Here is a 12,559-nt window from a genome sequence, read left to right as displayed (position 1 = left end):
CGTAACTGTAAGTCCCACAGGTCCCTTAACGCTGTATTTTTCTCATTTCAGTTGAAGAGCCTTTTCTCATTATGGCAGACCACCATGAAATCCGGAAGCTGAGTGTGGATGGTTCAAATTACACCATCTTAAAACAGGTAAGCAATATGTGCATCACCCACATCGTGCCTGCAGTGAAGTGTATACCATCATCAGATTGACACACTGCAAAGAGGCATCAACCCATTGTCAATCAGATTGCTATATTTAATAATGCCATGAGTTTAATTTGGAATGTCCCCTGCCCCAGTCTGTCAGCTATTTATTGAGGAAGTTTGGGTTTAGATGGCTACACACGTGTTAGTGATCTTTACCTGCTAAATGTGTGGAGGAAACGGTACCTTTGCAGAGAGCATCAACATATACTGTAAGTGATTACTTATTGAATAGTGAATGTTTTGTATTGGACAATAATAATAACATTATGACATCAATACAATTATGCTTTTTGGATTTTGATAAGGACCCATTAATGATAAAAAGTTTCTGGTCTTCTGCAAATCAATCAGTGTGCTCCAGTCTACTTACCCACCGGTGTTTGCTCTTCTTGATCTCAGAAGCACCTGATTCAGCTGCACACTCTTGAACGATGCATGCTGGAAATGATCTATTACCTCAGAGACATTCAGTAATACTGCAGGTGATTGCACGCCTCGGTTCTAGGAGTTATATTCATAAGCCAGTTTTGGGATTCAACCTGAACATGTATTGTTCCGTTTGAATGAGATGTCCACTGTCCGACATATTTCTCAAACCCCACCGCACGGGCAGAGGAAACTGGCCATTCGGATTAGCAAAGAGCAAAATCACCCTGTGAAGGACCCCATGGAAAAGCTATTTGAATCATTCCTGGGTTTCATCTCCGCTGCTCCAGGCAATGCTTGAATCTGACTTCTGATAAGCACAAATGGTTGGCTGTGATTTACTCTAAATCAACCTATGGGTGTCCTACAGTCTCCTCTTATAGTCATATTAACCTCTTGGCTCCATGTACTTTACTGTCTGTATCGGAGTTCTCATCAGCCACAATTCACTTTAATCGCTGCATGCTAGTGTTAATGGAAGCTAGAGAGGGAAATATGCACATGACTTTACTAAGTGGAGGTGGATACTTGACTGACCTCGTATCACTTTACCACACCATTACATACCCTGTGCAGGTTATGTGTTGACGATATTATGTAAAGCCAATCATTACCCTTATGTATTGCTTTTGCTGTTCGCATAAATTTGTCTTCCCTCCACAAACACAAGTTACTCTAAATATAATGGCATCACTTCAACACACTGTTTAAAGCCATTCAACGTGTTTAAAAGCTGCTCTGCTCCTGTTCTCCTACCTAGTTTCACTGTTCAATCGTACAGTGGGCGATGCGATTACCTGGTATGACATTTTGCATTAAGTAAGTTAGACTCTCCGTGAGTTGCTCATGGAAAAGGAATCCTTAAATTCAGATTACAAAATGTTCTCTGACAAAACTGTAGTGTTGAGAAATGACTTAATGCCACAGCTGTACATGAAGTACAGTACCGATACGTTTTAGCATGTTGCCAACAAATGACATCAGTATTTTAAAGGTTGAATTAGTAGCCGATAGCAAAGTCAAAGTGAAGTCAGTTGGGAAATAAACTTGTATCCTCCGCCCTAAGGTTTTACTGTCAGCTTATGTCTTAATTTTGAAAGAAAAATAGTTGAATTTTTCGAACAGGAAATCAATGGTATGTTGACAGTGATGTTAATATGAGTACTTGCACTTTATATGCACACCTTTTACAATTTTTAAAGCTAATTAATGTCCATCTATTGCTACAAGCTTGTGATTCATTTAGCAGTTGGTTTGTCTGTACGCTGTCTGCAGGGAAAATGAGTGGTAGATAGAGACAATGATAAAAGGGCCATGCGGGCTTCATCTCTAGAACGGATGGAAGAGTGGAGAAGGGTTCCCCCAGGACGCATGGGTGCCTGTCTGTGAGGGTGCTGATGATCTGATGAAGATGTCTCATTTCTCCTGTCAGATTATCTGACACCTTTTGTCAGCACCCACAGTATGAGACAACAGGGTGTGGGGGGGGGGCACTTGTTTGGCGAGCGTCTCTGTCTGACTGACAGTGGGGTCGTGGGAGCATGACGAAGTAGGGAATCTCCTCGCTCTTCCGCTTTAAAGAGGACTTCAACTTCACAGAGCATTTGAGAATTCACTGGCTCTCCAAATGCACTGTATAGCTGCAAGCATTGGGACCTATGGGAGAACCTCCTGAATCAATAGTGCATGTACAGTAAATATGACATCGCACACGGATACTGTAGAAATTGTGCTTGTTTTGCTATGTTTCTCATCCTGTTGGTAGTCCCACCTGTAGGCATTTGAAATAATGAATTCATCTTAACCTCACTGGTTTGGATTGGTTTGGTTTGGATTGGTTTGGATTGGATTTTTTACCGAGAAAAAGCAGCATTAGCGCTGCAGCGGCTCCAGTCCTCTGTCAGTGTCTACACAGGATTGGTAGAAGCAATGTTGAGTATTGATTACGTGGGTTTTTGGCAGATCTCAGAACACACAATCACTGTAGTCACAAACATTAAACTGAAGAAAATAGACTTCAAGCTTAAAAATACACTTTGAGTAAAATGTTACATCGCCTGTTGTTTATTTATTTATATTTATACAACTTTATTGTATTCATGTTTATATTTTAGACCAAAATATACCAAAATGTTTAATGAGCATTTTTGAAGGAAGCCTGAGATCCGAGATTGTATTTGTCTGTAATTGTTGTGCATATGATAATAAAGCATATTAATATGAATATTAAGATAACCAACATTTGCTCTGAAAATGCATCATAGATATGCTGTAAAGAAGGACCTACAGACCTGGGTATTAATATAACATTAGGGATGATACGGATAGGTCTTCTTCCAATATTTGTTTCACCCTCACACGAAACTCAAGATCCCTTATTGTTTAATAGGCGCTGAAAGTAAAAATGTATTTTTTTATATCCTTGTGCTCTCTCTCCTCTGTATCCTAAGGGCCTCAACAACATCATCCACATAGACTTTGACTACAAGAAAGAATTCATCTATTGGGTCGACTCAACCAGGCCAAGTGGTCGAAAGATCAACAGAATGCGGCTCAATGGGAGTGACCTCAAGGTACCACGGGGTTCAGTTGCTGTGACTGCATGCCATACGGCGCCTTGTGCCACTTTACCCAAGATTCATGAGCTTGTCTTTGCTTGGAACCTGTCCAGCTTGTATTGATGAATCTTTCCTTGCTCTTTCCACTTGTATTGTTTTTTTTTTTTTTGTCACTAATTTATTTGACTTGCATTCTATTGTGAAAATGTGTCGTCTGTTTGAGTTTTAGAAAAACCGAGCATGTTGCTTTAAGTGGTTCATTATCACTGTTCAGCTGAAGATTGGCGCTTTTCACATAGTCAACATAATGGGTTTGTTCTGTCGGCAGCCAACGGCCCGTTATCTTCACAACAGTGAATGTGTGTTTGTAATAATAGGAATAACATCAGTGGCTTTCAGATTAATGTAATAAGCCTAATGACACAGTGGTAACTGTCTGGTGTTATCACCGGGGTTCACCGGGGTCATGGGATGGAAGCCCAGACACTGGGGACACTCGGACGTCAGCAGGACACCTGCTGGGCCCCCATCTCATTAACAGTGGTGTGTGGGGGTATATTATTCAGCTCAATTACTACCAAAGTGTCTGTTTGAGCCACTGCCACAGCTTAGCTAAGAGGAGAAACTGTCGGAGACACAGATCGAGGAGCTTTTCGCATTGGCTTAATTAAAAGAGCCGCTGATACCCTGTGCTGCTGGTGTAGGCTCGCCATATGAGGAAGAAAAGATCGGTGGGCAGAGAGTACTTCTGAGGATCTGTTTCTCTGCCAAGATGGGAGTTTCATCTGACCAAGGCAGAGATTAATTGAATTCTGTGGTTTAATTAAAACAATGTAGTGTAATTATATCATTTATTTTGTTTATACCTCAACATTTCTCAAGAGTACCCACTCCTATGTGGGTTGAAACTTTCAAGGATTTCGCTGTTTTCTTCTAGCGACGCAATCAGTGATGTCCCAGCAGGAATCTTTCATTTTATAGCTGAAAGAAAACAACCATTGTTGAAACAGTCAGTGTTACATGTTGCTATAGTGACCAAAAAAAAACACTTAAAAAAAACACTTTAGACTGATCAAATAATGGACAAAATGAGCGATGAGTCTTCTGAAGAACATGTCCTACTTTAAACGACTGAAGGGACAAAAGGTGTGTGAGCCTTTCAGTGACTGGATAGATCGAACGTAACTGTTCTCTGAACTGTGTTTTGATGAGCTTCATCGAAATGTTGAAATTCCTCACAAGTTAACCTTCAGTGCAACATGAAGCGGGTCCTTTTGATCAGCAGTGAGATATCATGAATAGAGTCAACCAGAAGGACTTTATGTAACGAGTCTCACCTCCTCTTTGCCCGAGGAGGCGGTTGTGATGGAAAATAGTACACAGCGAGTGATACTTTAGTGACTGTTTTAAGCTCAGTTTTGTCCAAATTACTGCTTAGGGGACGGCTATAGTCTTTTGCCAAGACTATATATTTTCTTGCAAACGGTGACAGAAAAGACCTCAAAGCATATCGTGTTCCTTAATGACAGATTGCATGGCTGGCATTTTCATTTTATATTTTTTGTAAAAGGGGGGTTTTAAAGACGTTGGCTGTACCTGCCAGCTGGCACAATGATTGTTTATTCTACACAACTGCTTTTTACGACTCAAATGCCGGACTGGTTCGGGGATATTGAGTTCCTAGATAGTTTGTTTTGTTTCTTCGGATAAATCTCTTCACTTGTATTTTAACCAAATTTCTCATTTGGATTTGCGCAGTGAGAGATCATTCATGTCTCTCTGCTGCCCTCCACCCTACCTGCTTTAATCACAGTATTTACCTTTACACAGTTAACACATACTCATTTATGCTCATACAAACGGGTACTTCTTAGCAAATCAACGTTTTCTGATTGCATATACAGTACAGAGTTCTGCACTAACATTCGTTTGCACTACATAGATCAGGCAACGCAGTGCAATGTTGCAAAGAGCATATATGAAGGCTTTAGTTAGTGCACTTCAAAACCACACCAAAAAGGCTTTTATGCACATTGACTGAAGCGTTTCACTGTATTTATATTAGCAGCTACTACAGCTGTGAATGCAATGCAAAAATAATTCATTTTTATGTGATTAGGAGTCAAAACATGTTTGTACTGAGTGAGATAAATTATATTCTTACTAACGTCGCCACTGTAGCTACAGCAGCAGGAATGATTTGTGCCCTCTGTCTTTAGTCTCTATTATGAGACATTTGTTATGCATAATTATGCATGGTTCAAACAACATTGGTACCCTAATTAATTGGTTAAGTCGTTAGACGTAACTGCTCGATTTGGTAAAACACTGCTCATGCTTCTTTCTTAACGCCCGACGATTCAATTCTTTCACATTGAGTCCAAGTGAAGTCACAGGAATCCTGACCTCAATAAAGATGCCATGACGCTTTTAACGTTTAGCAAAACTCTATGAGCTGTCAATTAAGTCAATATGTGAATATGTGAATATGTGGAAAATACTGTGCACACACATAAAACATACCTAAATATGACGAAGTAGTAAGTACAAGAAGCACAGACAGCAGACACGTTTACTAACGATTTTACACATATCAAATGAATGATGTATTTAATCACATCTGACTCAGTGTTCTGCACAGCCCCTTTTCAACCACAGGGACTTTCACCAGGGACTAGCAACCTTTTGAGGAACTCATTGCCTTTTGACCACTGGGTCCAGGATCTAAATTCAAATCTTGGGGACATTTTCTGGGGACAAAAATGCCCTTGCTAGGGGAGAGTACTTTCTGAAAGTACACAAAGTTTCGGGGTGGCCGACGCAGTTCGGTCTCTGCTTCAGCATGTGTAGCACTTTACTCCTAAAACAACTTACTGTAACGTCAATTTAGGACCATTTCAGGATGACGGGAGAGTATTTCTCCTTGTTTGATAAAAAGTAAAGTCAGGCTTTGATGTCGGCTTCCCGACTCATGTAAAACAAGACGCAGAGAAAATTGGAGATGGTGAGCGAGCTGAGAGGGCGAGCATTAAAAGAGAGAGAGACGCAGCACGGCTGTGCTGCGAATGAGCGAATAAAAAGCTATTTTCTGATTGTTTCACAGCGGATACATTCTAAAGCACAAATTAATATCCATCCAGCACACAACATGTTATTTACTGTGGAGACACTCTTAGTTTCATTTTCCTCCTCTGAATTTCATTCCTTACATCCAACATGTATCAGTAAAAACTAAGCAGCAGTAGATGTCGCCGTGAAAAAGAACTTAAGGTTTTTTTAAATACATTTTGTTAAACGTGTTTTTTTTAGAATGAGGTGGGTGTGCACACTGAACTGCAGGCCACAGAGTGTGCTCACCCACTGTCCTTATGTCATGTTGCTTTTTCAGACATCAGCAGACTAATTTGCCAAGTCTCTGCAGGCCTTTAGACCGCTATGGAAAGGCATTCTGCACGTGCATGTAGAGCCATTACGATTAACACATGTACATATCGGATCTCAAATAAATCACCAGAATGCTCCTTTTAGCTCTGGATGTTAGTAGTGTGTTGAAAAAATGACATTGCATTTGTTTTGATGGAGGAGAATATAATGTCTCACGGAGAGCATACTTTGAGGCCAGAGATTGTTTGTTGAACAAAAAGTGATTTTGAAATATATTGCTCCTCCCTGACAGAGTACGACCTTTTCTTTGCACATGCTCTTATGTTTGACAGTAGTAAACTAATGAAAGAGACAATTTTGACAATATGACAATATTTCTTTGTATTTGTTATTTATATCAGATTTAAAAAAAAATAGTTCTTTACATTTAGAGCAATAGACAAAGCTTCAGACTAAAACTGATCTTCTTCTCCCTGCATTACTAGATAGTCCACAGAACAGCAGTGCCCAGCGCCTTAGCAGTGGATTGGATTGGAAAAAATCTGTACTGGTGTGATGCGGAAAAGAAAACGTTGGAAGTGTCCAAAGCCAATGGCCTCTACCCTACCGCCCTGATTAGTTCTAGCCTCAAGAACCCCACAGATCTAGCTCTGGACCCCCAGACAGGGTAAGTATATTATCATTACTGTAAAGCTCACCATAATGCTTGAGTGTTTTCTTAATAAGGATTGATTTCACAGCTTGAGGGAGAGCAGGGATGGAGTTGCTCCTTTCAGATTATTAACCTGGAAACTGTTAGATCCAGCTCTCATTAGAGGAGTTTAATTTGGTGTCGGTGCTAATTCTTCATTCCCATCACGTCTGCCTGCTAAAGTATACAGCTCTTTGAACTGTGCTTTACTTCTGACTATAGGTACGTGTTCTGGGTGGACTGCTGTGAACCACCTCACATTGGGCGTATTGGCATGGATGGCCGAGGGCAAACGGTTATCATTGACACAGAGATCTATAGCCCCACTGCTCTCACTATCGATTACACCAACAAGAGGCTCTACTGGGCAGACGACAACCACATCCTGCTCGCCAACATGGATGGCACCCAAAGACGCAAAGGTGGGACTAAGGTGTTGGAAGAAGAGTTTGACATTGTCGGGGAAGTTCACTTTGATACTTTGATTCACCCATATCTGTTTGATGACAAGTTGGAGCCAGCAGCTGGTGAGCTTAGCACAAAGACTAGCTCTACTTGCTCTAAATCTGACTTTTAACTTGTGTTGTAGATGTTAAACACGCATAGTTAGACTTAAAGGATGAATGGCTGTGTCAATATTACTGTTGTTTATGACGGTAAATATGGTATAGGGTTATTAGCAATGCTAAAAAAAAATCTTTATTGCAAGGACATTTGTTAAATTGAATTTAAAAAAAATATAATTAGAATTTAATTGAAGCTTACCACGGCCATTTTTTTCCCTTTCCAGTATCTTATGATCACATCCAAGGGGTAATGGCTCTGACTTTGTTTGAGGACTTTGTCTATTGGACGGATGGGAAGTCCAAATCACTACGACGTGCTCATAAGACTACTGGCGCTCAAGGGATGGAGCTCCTCAACTCCTGGCAAGCCATCAAATCCATCAAGGTCTACCACTCCCTGCGCCAGCCTGAAGGTACGAAGTCCATCTGGCACCCGTCTTCATTCTACCCTCTCATGCCGAGCAGTTGTTGCGGGCCTCATATATAGTTTGGAAAAAGGAAATGATTCGTGTTTCACAGTATGAACTCAGTTATGTCCTTCTGTCCTTCGGTACAGTACCCAAGCACCAGTGTCAGATTGCAAACGGAGGATGCAGCCACTTGTGTCTTCTATCCCCCGGCGGAGAACACAAATGTGCCTGTCCGACTAATTTTTACTTGGCTGCTGACAATAAGACCTGCCTCTCCAACTGCACTTCTAGTCAGGTCAGCCATCTCTCCTCCCACTTCTAAGTTTACTTCTGCCATGGTGATGCTTTTCTATTCTGACCGGTACTTTTCCCCTAAGGGCAAATTGCTTTACTCTCATATGCTTTCCTCTTCTGGCATGTACGGTAGGTTCTAGGAAATGGTTGTGTATTGATTTTGACTTTGGCTTTGAAGAAAGTTAACCTTAAAAGGAGAGTCAAATATTAATGTTCACTCCAAATTCATTTTTTTTTTTATAATATATATATATATATATATATTTGTCTGGGCTACTAACAGTTTCGCTGCGGGACAGATGAGTGTATCCCTTTCTGGTGGAAGTGTGACACGGTGGACGACTGTGGGGATGGATCAGATGAACCTACTGACTGCCGTGAGTGCCATGTTATTCAAAGGCTGGCTTTAAAATAGTACTACTGTAAACCACAACTAGTCCTATTTTTGGTGAGCTTTGAGAGATATTGAAATTGAGTCTTTTCTACTTACAACTGAATGTCTGTTTGTTGTCATTGTTGTTTCGATGTTTAGCATTTAACAGCATTTACACAATGCTCAGTAATGATTTATATGTTCTCTGATTGAACTTTTAGAGCATAAACCCTGAGATATAGTTATGATTTGTTTTTCCAACAGCTGAATTCAAATGTCAACCTGGACGTTTTCAGTGTGGTACTGGCCTTTGTGCTCTTCCTCCATTCATCTGTGATGGTGAGAACGACTGTGGCGACAACTCAGATGAAGCTAACTGTGGTAAGGATGGAACATCTAAGAGGATGTTTGTAACTGTTCATTCATTCATTGCTTCTTGCACTGTGCCGATTCTCACTCGTTATTCTATTAACCGTGTGTCCAGAGCGGGGGTTATGGTTTTTGTTTTTTTCTGTCGATGGTAGCGCTGAAACAATTAGTCGATGAATTAATTTGTTGATCATCAGAAAGTGAATCAAGATCATTTTTAGCAATTCATTTTCAATCAATCAGTTGTATGAAAATTGTATCATGTAAATTCAACCTGGCATTTTTTAAATGTAACCTTGGGTTCTTACTATACTTTATCACATTTGTACTCTTTGTTAATATTTTATAGTCTACATTAATTGCAAAAGAAATACTTAAAATAAAGTAGATTCAATAATGAGTAGCTGAAACCAGTTTTTTTTAAAAATTTGCATTCACTTCTATTTACTCAATACAAACAGCAAATATAAAATGCTTCATTAGCAGACACTGTGTGTACAAAACCTTGAACAGTAAATGTAAGAGTTTTCATAAACTGTCTCTGTTGCAGGTTGAATCGTGGTCAGTAACAGTTTAGATGCTTAGCTTTGTCTGGACTCCTAACATCTCTGATTGATGCGACCTCCCGCTGCTCCTGCCCTTTTTTCTCTTTCAGAGACATACATCTGTCTGTCAGGCCAGTTCAAGTGCACCAGGAAACAGAAATGCATCCCTCTTAACCTGCGCTGCAACGGTCAGGACGACTGTGGAGACGGAGAGGATGAGACAGACTGCCGTAAGGCACTGCATTATTACTTTAAGAATCACTGTCTTAAAAATGGCTTTACTGAGCTTTTATCCCCGTTAGTTAATGAACGTATGTTTGATCAGTCTGCCCCAACGTTGCAGATAAATAACAAGATAAAAGTCACTATTTTAGTGTTTTCCATATTGAATTTCGAAAATAAAGATGTAATCTAGTGGATTCAGATAAATTACCTTAATTGTCTTTTTTTTTTTTACATATTTCATTTATTAATGTGTTTGGACAGACTATATGGCGACATTAGCATTACGTAGTAACGTTAAGAATTCCAAAGGAAGCCCTTGTTATTGGCTGTTTCTGTGAAAAGGGATTAGATATTAATCGCGCAGAGGATAAGAACAGATTCTCTTTGCCGTGATGTAAGAATATCACACCCCGTATCACACCCAGTCTTTTAGGCTGCTGCATTTGTCTTGCATGTGATTGCAAGAGGGATCAGAGTGTGGGGGGGGGGGGGGGGAGAGAATGCAAGAAAGTAAGGAGGAGAAAGAGTCTTAGAAAAAAACAGGCTTTAATTAAAGTGAAGCTAATCACTTCACCCCTTCTTAGACTTCCACAATGATTGGATGTGGTTTGAATGCACTTTTGTAATGAGCACTGCACCACTGAAATTAAAATGCTATCTGAAACAATGTGAGGTTTCATAACAAGCAACTACTCGCTATAATAACGCGCTGTAAAGGTATGCGAGGCGTTTGGAGAAATGAATGGCTGCCTCACTGGTTCTTATATCACTGTATTTTTTTACGAACACTCGGGTCATTTCTACATTCCCAAACACACTGCCTGTCTCTCTGCCTGCAGCTGAAAGCACCTGCTCGCCAGACCAGTTCCAGTGCAAGGCCTCCATGCACTGCATCTCCAAGCTCTGGGTTTGTGACGAGGACCCCGACTGCGCAGACGGGTCCGACGAGGCTAATTGCGGTAAGTTGTTGAAACCCACTTCACCATAAATCACACCACTTCCCTTATTTTTCAGTTAAAGGGGAGAAGAATCTGATTTAATCTGAATTAATTTTACACTTGGCTTCACTCTGGTACTTCTATGTGTTCTCACCGCCTATCTGATGATGTGCTGAGGGAAAATGCCCTGAAGGACAGGCTGTGCCTTTCATCAGTAAGAGCTCAACATTATGGACTCAGTTTGCCTGGCATTTTTAGCAGCTGTCAATCATAAATGCTGACCTCAGACACACAAAAGCCATTATTACTAAGGCAGGGCACCTTGGCAACTTTTCCAGCACTATGCACGGGGGTTATATCTGCTTGACGTGCCTTGAGTTCTTCAATCAGGACTCTGATTCAGGACAATAATGCAAAGCTCTGTGTAAAGCGTTACTACACAGAATTTTAAAATGTTCCTGTCAAAGAGATCAAATAAATAGTATCTCCAGTCATGAAGTCGGTCATAATGTACAGTATCAGATTTTTTTACGTGCACTTTCTTAATGGTAAAGCCTAGTTGCACGATGGGACTTTTTTCACCATGTTTGCCTGCACAGGCAGGGGACAGATCATCCCCCGGTGTGCGTGGGCCAGGTGCTTTCTATTTATAGGTGTGACATTTGAAGAATAAGAACTATTACTAGTCGTCCTATCAGCATATGTGTCGCTGCACGACAAGGATATTCATGCTTTAATGTTTGATAAGTCGCAGCTCCTCTCAATAGATGCCTTTGTGATTTTTAGGTGGGTTTCATGTGGAGGTGTTGCTGCTGCTTCTCGTGTAGTTTACTGATGTTTGACTTCAGCCTCTCCAACTGCATTAGCTGCAGTTTGAGTCATCTGATTTTTCATCACCTATAAAGTTCTCACCACTTAAGATCACTCAAAGGAGATGGTGCCGCTCCAAAGCTATCTTATTTCTCACTTCGCATCACCTCAGACTGTTTAAGGAAGTTTTGCTTGTTAGCACAGTAATGAGCTCTGACTTAGAAGGGAAATATTGTTTTTGTTTTTTTCCCCGCGTCACGTCTTTTATAAGCTGTTAGTGACTGACTGAGCTGCTTCCTAATGAATTGCTGCCTTGTGTCCTCCGCTGCTGCTCTCAGCTTTCCCTCCTGATTCTCTCCTCCTGCTGTCATGTTGGAAAGAGATCCAGGCGGAATCTGCCACCCTCCTCTTTTGACGCATCTCTTCCCTAACTGATAACAGCGCTACCTTGGCCATTATCCCTGATGATGCCTGCACTGAAATGACTTTTCAGAAAACCCATTCGGAATTATTGCTGGAGCAAATATCAAAGCATCTGTTCTCTGTGAAATAAATGCAAATATGTTGGATAATTCTGCCCATTAATGTTTAACACTGGAATGCCCAATTTAAACTGCAATAGATAGTTGACTCTGAAATGACATGTATTGAATTGTGTCATTGACAGTTTGAAGCCTGGATCCAGACCTCTATCCAAATCTTTGAATTCTTCAGTCTGATTATCAGGCTCGGTATTTTAAGTAGGAAACATTATCTTAAACTTAAATCCTGTT

At 40.6% G+C, this 12,559-nt stretch overlaps 1 protein-coding gene across 1 annotated transcript in view; it reads left to right on the top strand.

Moving 5' to 3' along the window:
• The window catches only part of lrp1bb (low density lipoprotein receptor-related protein 1Bb), a 232,969-nt gene that overhangs the window by 189,020 nt on the left and 31,390 nt on the right, over positions 1-12,559 (top strand). The window contains exons 56-65 of the mRNA XM_068701483.1: positions 52-137; positions 3,074-3,196; positions 7,051-7,232; positions 7,479-7,678; positions 8,047-8,235; positions 8,379-8,527; positions 8,810-8,903; positions 9,164-9,280; positions 9,924-10,043; positions 10,878-10,997. Of these exons, the coding sequence (XP_068557584.1) occupies positions 52-137; positions 3,074-3,196; positions 7,051-7,232; positions 7,479-7,678; positions 8,047-8,235; positions 8,379-8,527; positions 8,810-8,903; positions 9,164-9,280; positions 9,924-10,043; positions 10,878-10,997 (1,380 nt within the window). The remainder of the gene's footprint in view (positions 1-51; positions 138-3,073; positions 3,197-7,050; positions 7,233-7,478; positions 7,679-8,046; positions 8,236-8,378; positions 8,528-8,809; positions 8,904-9,163; positions 9,281-9,923; positions 10,044-10,877; positions 10,998-12,559) is intronic.

The sequence above is a fragment of the Cebidichthys violaceus genome, unplaced genomic scaffold (assembly GCF_023349555.1).
Source record: "Cebidichthys violaceus isolate CVI_PGR_0920_01 unplaced genomic scaffold, fCebVio1.0.p SCAF_11, whole genome shotgun sequence".
In the NCBI taxonomy this organism is placed as follows: Eukaryota; Metazoa; Chordata; class Actinopteri; order Perciformes; family Stichaeidae; genus Cebidichthys; species Cebidichthys violaceus.
This window is presented reverse-complemented; position numbering and strand designations above follow the sequence as displayed.